We start from the raw sequence: 9,244 nt of genomic DNA, 5'->3' as shown, positions 1-9,244 counted from the left end.
TTGTTTTAAATGAATTGAAAATATTGAATTAGTGAAAACAATAAGGTGTGATTCAATTGTTTGTTGGACTGAATCAGATTGGTCGTTCTAGCATTTTCCATATATGTCAATATAACGTTCTCAACGAATCTACTGCTTGTTGAATGAGACACATTTTTTTCGGGATGGACATCAAACATGAGAGTGGGACATATTTGAGAATAACATGTGATTCAAAACTATTTGCCCACAAGTAAACTGAATCTTCCGCCATTTCCGAAAAAATGCTACAGTTCAACAAAATAAAGTGGAATTCCGGCGATGAGTTTGAAATTATGATGTGTAGATGTGTTGCGCTGGAAAAGTATGAGAAATGAATTGATTCTTTTGGCCTGTACAAACGACTGAATTGACATAGAACTACTCTAAGCCATTCATTCATCTATTAGTAGTTGTGATTTCATGCATATCTTGGAAGGACTCAAATTAGAAGAATGTGTCAAGTTGACACTGTCAATGATTGTCGAGAATATTAAAAAAAAGGTGACATTCTACTGACGACTCGGAAAGGAAGGACTAAAACTGAACAAATTATTCGAAACTAATTCAAAGCAAACAATTGAGTGATGTGACTTACAAACAATATGCGCTAATCCACATTTGAGCTGAAACTTAAACATAATCACGTACAAACCCGACTAGAATCCAGAGTTGATTTTGTTAATTATTCAAAATCCAGTTGTTTCTTTCGGCAACTAAAAACATGGCTGCTATAGTAAACTGAGAAATAAAAGTCAACATTCTTCTCCCTTTTAGTTTTATTTTTATTTCTATTTAATTCGATTTTGTTTCATTCAAAAAGCGGAGTCTAGATCTAAATTGATGTTAATGAGTTGAATTATATGTATTAAAAAAATCCAAATTTTATTTTGGAAAATTGATTTCAAACTCAAGTATTTTTCGAATAAATCTATGGAATGGGTGACTTGTTATTTCTTCAAACGGTGAACTGTCTTCATGTGTCGATTGGCATTACTTTTCTTGACAAAGTTTGCTGCACACACTTTGCACTGAATCCGCTTTCCGGTGTGATCTTCTCGCATGTGAATCTTCAATTTGTCTTTGTCTCGACAATTCTTGTTACACAAATGGCATTGATACCGACGGTGGCCACAGTTATTTTCATGGGCATTTTTTGCATCTTCGGTTGCGTATCCTCCAAAGCATTTGGAGCATTGGAACGGGAATTGGTCACTGTGTGCTGATGACAAATGCTGATTCAATCTAATCTGATCGACGAATTGTCTGCTGCAAATTTCGCATCTGTTCGATTTTCGTTGACAGCGTCTTTCATGTGCTTGTTTATTATCTGGTGTTGCAAATCGTCGACCACATTTCGAACAAACATTCGGCAGGTCATCTTTGTGAGTGATTGAATGTGCTTGAAGATTAGAAGTTTGTGTAAATGACTTGAAACAGATTGAGCACACGAACGGCTTATACCCGGTGTGGGTCCGCATATGAACTGTCAAATATGATTTGTGCATCGTTCTATATTCGCAAATATCGCATTCGAACCGGAGAGCATTGCATAACGCTTCGTGGTCGACTTTGAATGATTCGTGTTCGAATCCTTGATTATCTTTTAAACAACGAAATTGGCCATGCGTTTTCTTATGACGGTTCAGGGTTTGTTTTTGTGCAAAGGACTTCAAACAAACATCACACTGAAACGGCTTCTCTCCAGTGTGAGTTCGCAAGTGTACTTTGAGGTTAGACTTGTTACGTGCCAAATGATTGCACACATGACATTTGTGCTTCTTTTGCTTTTTCGCCGCTTGATTCCTGGGAATCGTCCGTTTGTTTCCTCTTTTGGGGCTTCCATTTCGTTTCTTCCCGCTCCGCACAAGTTTTGGTGGTTGAACATCGATTGCGTCAACCATGGGCTCGTCGTTGTCATCATCATTGGCGGCGTCGCTTTCATTCAATCTTTCACATGGTGTCGAGTCCTTTTCTTTGGCCGTCTCTTCTTCTTCACATTTCATTTCATCTTTGATCTGATCGAAGTCATCAGCGAAATCGAACGGCCCTTCGTAATTCACACGATATCTTCCCCCAACTCTCAGCCGTGGCACATTAATGAGACTGCCATCGTCATTCGGTTCTTCCTTGATAATTGGCTCTTGCTTGACTTCGACTTTTGCGTACTTTGATTTGCGTTTCCTGCGTCCACCAGAAATACCTTTGAACGGGTTCATTTTCTGTTGGATTCGGGAAAACAATATCGAAAATCAATAATCAAAATTTTAAATCTTGATAATATAGAAAAGTGATTCAATCAATTGCAAACCACGGGCAGAGCGGTCAACGAGCGCTCGTTCGTTCGTTCGTATGCGAACATGTTCGTAGATTCTACGAACATGTTCGTTTGTTCGTTCGTTCGTTCGTTCCACGGGCTTGACACGTTTATGCAAAGAAAAAGAATACATGAAATGTGCACTCATCGCACATGCCCATAAGTTGGGTTATGTGTTATAAATTTTCTTGAGCCTCTATTGATTTTCAAGATTATTCAATTTTTTGGCCAAACCACAAGGTTGAATGCCCAAAAGTGACATCGGAATTAATGTTTGGTCCTAAAATAGTTGTTATTTGGACTGGTCAAATGAACTGCTGTAAAATATGTATATATTGTAAATGATTCTATGTATGACGTAAGCCACAACATAAAAGCGAAAATTCACACGCTTGCAAGTTTCGTTAAGTTCTCAACGACGCAAAATGACACTTCGCCACCATTGGTAGCTGTCAATTGTGCGGATTCAGAGCTCAATTCAAAAACGTCGGTTAAATTCATGCAACATTTTCTTCAACATTTTCTTCTTCAAATTCCAATTTCCAGTACGGCCACCGAAATGTTCTGAAACTAAACGTTTTGTTCTATTAAAATAGTGATCGTTCTGCTAATTACATTGAATTGGTGCAATTCAAAATTACACTTAAAGTCCTACCGCTATCACGTTTCTAACATCTACTGTCATCTGTCCAAAGTAAACGAGTTTTACTAAATATGCATCAATGTGTCCAAAACGCATAAATATCGCGCGATAATTTTCTGCTTGCGTTGCCGCAGTATACGATATTTCAATAGCCGTCTTACGACGCACGTTCGAATTGCTTTACACATATAACGAAGCGAACGCAAGCGAGCGTCGCAAGATGACGGCTATTGAAATATCGTATACTGCGGCAACGCAAGCAGAAAATTATCGCGCGATATTTATGCGATAACTGCCTTATGCGATGCCGTATTCATGCGTTTTGTACACATTGATATTCATTGAGTGGGGACAACGAAACCGGATGGGTGGCCGAAAATTGAAAGCCATATCACTGCGTTGTTTATGTTGTAATGTAAACAGATTTGTATTGCAGAATTATGCATGTCTCGCGAACACAACGAATACTATTGTATGTACTGACTCTATGTATTTGTTGAGATCAAGATGAACAAAGCAATTGAATGCGAATTTACTTCCGCATACTTTGGAGTGGTTAGAGAGCTTTTACGCAGCCGATAACGATTTCCAATATACAGCTGAAATTATAGAATATTTGAGATCACATATACTCCATCTGGATCTTTCTGGAAGCTATGTGGGGAAATTGAACGAAATTTCATTTGAAAGGTTCTGATCACTTAGATTGCTTAAGCTACAACGCACAAATTTATCGATTTCTGATGTTAAACCCTTTGAAACTTCGACGGCTGTGTTGCTTTACCTTGATATGTCCAACAACAATTTGATAAAATTGAATTTCTCTACAGCGTTAGTTTTCGTTAATTTAAAAGAAATAAATAATTTGAAAGTGCTTGTTTCCAATGACGCACTCCATGAGTAACCCTAATCTTGAATAAATAGATTGCTTAAAAATGATATTTGTTTTATTTTCGAAATTGTTTGCCGTTTGAAAACTGGAACAAAATCATTTTTTGATAAAACTAACCGAAATGCTTCTCATTTTGATGATATAGAACTGAAGAAGGAAATGTCAGAAGTGTGACGCAACAGGAAGCTGGTAAATTTTTTGATTTATCAAGTAAAAATTTCTCTTGGAATTGATAAACGAAAGCCTGGCTTACTAAATACAATTGAAATGTACAAAAGGGAACAATAAATGAGAATTTGCTTAGTTTCGATTTCATATTTGGTCCGAAGACGTTGAATTTTGTGTACTGTTACTGTTTGACACAATGAGATTTGTTATAGTTTTCATGGCGATTTTGATTTTGGCCAAAGTTGTGCATACTCGAGATGAATGTATTTTTCTTCCTATTCAAGAGTTAAATAAAGATAACCGTGAATTACGACACTTTTCTTGCGGCTTACCACGTTATGAATATGCTGACTGTAATTATTCTTCTGTGGAAGTGCTAAAAATTGAGAATTGCCCTGTCGAATCGATCGAGTCCAAATTTATTGGGTATCGAAATGTGAGCACGTTGGACTTTTCGTTTTCAGGATATACGACATTGGGCAACTTACATTTACCATTCGTCCATTTGAAGCTGTTTAATGTGTCTTACAACAAATTAACGGAAGTGCACAAGGATCTATTTTTCAATACAAAACAATTAACGGAAGTGGACTTTTCACACAATCAATTCGAAAAAATAGTTTCGGGTTTGTTTAGTGGGCTTTTCGATTTAGAAGAGCTCAATCTAAGTGATAATAAAATTAGATCGATTTATGTGGACACTTTTCCAAAGAATTCCAAATTAAAAACACTGAACCTAAAAAATAATCCTATTCAACGGATAGATTGTGGCATTACACACTTACTGAATGGCATAACTTCAATAAATGTGTCATTCGAAAAAGTTACTTACTTCGATTTATCTTGCGCGAACCCTATGGAATGGACAATGAATGAAGAAGAAATAATTTTTAAAAATGCAAACAGCAAAAATGAGCTCCGATATCCTAAGATGAACTTCAAAAATTTAGAAGTACTCTCGATCAGCGGAAATCGATTAGAAAACGCGCTAAACCTAGTAAACAGGTTGAGAAAATCGATTTGGGGATTGGATCTAAGTGGAAACATGTTAGGAAAGATAAATGAGACAACGTTTCATAGTTTGAACAATTTGGAAGATTTATATCTAAGTGAAACCAATCTCTCATTCGCTGCTGAATCTAATCCCTTCGAGCATCTTAACAATCTGAAGAGACTCGATATTTCCTACAACAATTTAACATCACTGAATATCAGTTTACTTTCAAAAACTTTGAGTAATTTGAAAGAGTTCCGAGCGGCTGGAAATCACTTTGACAACGGTCTAGGAATCATACACAGTCTCGGATCAAATCTACGGGTATTGGACATTTCTCAGAATATCATCGGAACATTGAATCTCAGTACATTCGAACGTTTTGGGCCTTTGTTTTGGTTAAATTTGTCAGACACACATTTGGAACATTTCGATGTGAATCCACTGAAAGTGTTCTTTTTAGACATTTCACGAAACAAATTGAAGCGATTGAATGTGGATTTACTATCGCATACTTTGAGAAGGTTACAATACTTTCACGCATCCGATAACGATTTCGAAAATACTACTGAAATCATACAACATTTGGGATCACATCTAGAATATCTGGATCTTTCTGGAAATTATGTGGGAAAATTGAACGAAACTACATTTGAACTAACCTGGTATATTAAATGGCTGTCGCTTAGACGCACCAATTTATCGATTTCTGATGTTAAACCTTTTGAAACTATGCGGTTTCGGTTGGACTACCTAGATATTTCGAAAAATAACTTGAAAAAATTAAATTTCTCTACTTCGATTGTTTTTCGGACCTTAGAAGAAATTAACTTGAGTGAAAACCATCTTACCCAACTGGACGGTCTCAATAAGCACTCTTATCCAAAACTCGCCAAACTGGATATTACAAATAATAAGTTGAATTGCACCGATCTAATCATGTTCAGAAGAGAATGGTACGGACTAGAGATAATCGGAGGTCCGTGCACTGCAATTGAAAACAATGAAACTCAAAGGCAAACTGACACAGAGAGCAGCACACCATATCTTAACAAACCGAAGAGACTCGATATTTCCTACAATTCTTTTACATCACTGAATATCAGTTTACTTTCAAAAAATTTAAGTAATTTGGAAGAGTTCCGAGCGGCTGGAAATCACATTAATAACGGTCTAGGAATCATACACAGTCTCGGATCAAATCTATGGATATTGGACCTTTCGCAAAATTTCATCGGAAAATTGAATCTCAGTACATTCGAACGTTTTGGGACTTTGAAGTTGCTAAATTTGTCAGACACACATTTGGAACATTTCGATGTGAATCCACTCAAAGTTCTCTATTTAGACATTTCACGAAACAAATTGAAGCGACTGAATGTCAGTGTACTGTCGGATACTTTGAATGGATTATGGAACTTTCAAGCAGCCGATAACGATTTCGAAAATACTACTGAAATCATACAACATTTGGGATCACATCTAGAATATCTGGATCTTTCTGGAAATTATGTGGGAAAATTGAACGAAACTACATTTGAACGAACCTGGTGTATTGAATGGCTGTCGCTTAGACGCACCAATTTATCGATTTCTGATGTTAAGCCTTTTGAAACTATGCGGTTACACTACCTAGATATTTCGAAAAACAACTTGAAAAAATTAAATTTCTTTACTTCGATTGTTTTTGAGACCTTAAAAGAAATTAACTTGAGTGAAAACCATCTTACAAAATTGGAAGGTCTTTCTAAGCAATCATATCCAAGACTCACCAAACTGGATATTAGAAATAATAACTTGAATTGCACCGATCTATTCATGTTCAGAGAATGGAACAGACTAGAGATAATCGGAGATCCGTGCACTGAAATCGAAAACAATGAAACTCAAAGCCAAACTGACACAGAGAGCAGCACACCATGGTACGGAAGAGCATATTTTATTTATGGATCATTGGCATTGGTAATTTGTTTGATTTCATGCGCTTTGGCTGTCTATTGTTTCCGAAAACGTCGTAAAAGAGCTGGCTTGACCAATTTCGAAACTGGTGATGTCGATGGTCTTAACCCCCAATGCCCATTGAATGTACAGGCTGATCTGCTTCCGTACGATAGGAAATATGAGTTTCCACGCAACAAGCTTAAGCTTGGAAAACAACTTGGCGCCGGAGCTTTTGGAATTGTTTACGAAGCGATGGCACAGGGAATCGTTGATGGTGAGGAGGAGACAAGAGTTGCCGTCAAAATGGTGAAGAATATCGCCAGCAACGAGGTTGGTCAATGGTCATTTAAATATATTCCATTCATTATCAACTGAATCAATTCAATAGGTGATGCGAGCATTTGAATCAGAGTTAAAAATCATGGTTCATTTGGGTCAACATTTGAATGTAGTCAACCTACTCGGTGCGGTTACTAAGGAAATCACAAAATGTGAGCTATGTTTTGCATTGGAACTTGATAGTTTTATCGTTTGAATATATTGATGACAAAATCTAACCAATTTTTCTTTTCGACTTCACTTTGGTAACAGTCAATCTGATGATCATCGTTGAATACTGTCCGTTTGGTAATCTTCAGAGCTTTTTGGCGAAAAATCGTCAACATTTTGTCGATCAAATTATACCAGGCACCGATGAAATTGATGTTAACATAGCTCCAATGGACATATCGACTCATTCTAATCGTCCATCATTGAATCAAGGAAGTAAGCCTTAGCTTCTGGTTTTTGTTTTGAAAATGTACTTCTTGCTCAGCTGAATTGTCCTTTTTTTCATTCAGCCAGTGGTTTTGTGGGCATGGTAGATGTGGATTCATCAGCTGCTCCATCGCATTCGATTGCAACAAAGGATTTACTCATCTGGTCATTCCAAATTGCGCGCGGAATGGATTATTTGGCCTCTCGAAAGGTGATACATGGGGATTTGGCGGCGCGGAACGTTTTGCTGTGCGATGATAATGTGGTGAAAATTTGTGACTTCGGTTTGGCCCGATCATTGTACAAAAACGAGAATTATCACATGAAAACCTCGGTAAGATTCGATCGCGATGTGAACATACACGCAATAATGTTTCCTTAATAACGAATTATTCCCTCCAAAATTGCTAGCGTGAGTTGCCATTCAAGTGACTGGCATTGGAGTTGATAAATGATCGTGTGTTTAGCACATTTAGACTGGTTTTTTTTTCGACCTTTTTCGAATTTTACGTCACCAAATAGCTTAATCGTTGCAGAATTATACAAAAAGAAAATTCCAACAAAAAACTACCCTAAAACCTGGGATTGGGACCTGGCGCCCGAGCTATAATTATTCAAATAGCCAAAAATCGCCATTTTTGGCATTTTAAGGTCTTTTTCCTTAACTTTACCGCATGTTTTAGTATATTTTCCACCTTGTGGTCAAAGAACATAACATATACAGTCATGGAAATTTAATTAGGACCGGCATTGAAATTTCAGTTTTTTCCCATTAATTCTGTTATTTTACAAAAAAATATTCATGAAATGATGTTTATGAGAATATTTGAAGTTTTTAAAAATGGACGAGACTATCAATTTCATTATTTTCGGTAATGGATATCATTTATTGATGAAATTGCCCAAAAACTGCGGGAAAAATAATTAAGACCTTCCATACAAAAAATGACAAAATTTTTCGAAAAATCGGAAAATTTATCATTTGCTTGACAAAATACACTCCACCGATGGTCGTATTTAATTGAAATACATTTTTTCCACATTACCATTTAATAGATTTCAAATTTCTTAACAAATTCGAAGAGTTACAGACCAAACTATGATTCTTCCACGATTTTTCATACAAAAAATGCTATAAAGTTTAGTTTGGTCTGTAACTTTTCGAATTTGTTAAGAAATTTGAATTCTATTAAATGCAGAGAATGTATTTGGCTAATGTCAGCTAGCTAACTGAAAACATTCGACAATATTGTAGGGGAGGTACCCGTAAATCGCTTCTGATTGACTTCAAATTTTCTGAGGTTTCATTTTTTAGAGAAAAAATGAGATTCTGAAAGTTTCATGTTGATTGCAATTGCGCAAGTTTGGTTTTTGTTCCTCAATTGTTTTCGAAAGGTTCTTGTACTTTCTATTTGGTTATACCGCTTCAATGAAGATTCCCACAAAAAAAATAAACATATTTAGACCGTATAGCACTTAAATTCTTCGTTTGACATCCCTCTATGAGATTATAGA

The 9,244-nt window shown here is 36.4% G+C and overlaps 1 protein-coding gene across 1 annotated transcript; it reads left to right on the top strand.

Moving 5' to 3' along the window:
* Positions 1-4,178: 4,178 nt before the first annotated feature.
* LOC129571267 (protein artichoke-like) lies at positions 4,179-8,201 on the top strand. The gene is made up of 5 exons (XM_055451045.1): positions 4,179-7,303; positions 7,362-7,464; positions 7,565-7,738; positions 7,813-8,063; positions 8,141-8,201. The coding sequence occupies exons 1-5, from the start codon at positions 4,235-4,237 to the stop codon at positions 8,159-8,161; spliced, it is 3,618 nt and encodes a 1,205-aa protein (XP_055307020.1). The 5' UTR covers positions 4,179-4,234; the 3' UTR covers positions 8,162-8,201.
* Positions 8,202-9,244: the final 1,043 nt, after the last annotated feature.

This window comes from Sitodiplosis mosellana, unplaced genomic scaffold (assembly GCF_009176505.1).
Source record: "Sitodiplosis mosellana isolate CC-2019 unplaced genomic scaffold, AAFC_SMos_1.0 Smas_scaffold_1815, whole genome shotgun sequence".
NCBI classification, from domain to species: Eukaryota; Metazoa; Arthropoda; class Insecta; order Diptera; family Cecidomyiidae; genus Sitodiplosis; species Sitodiplosis mosellana.
This window is presented reverse-complemented; position numbering and strand designations above follow the sequence as displayed.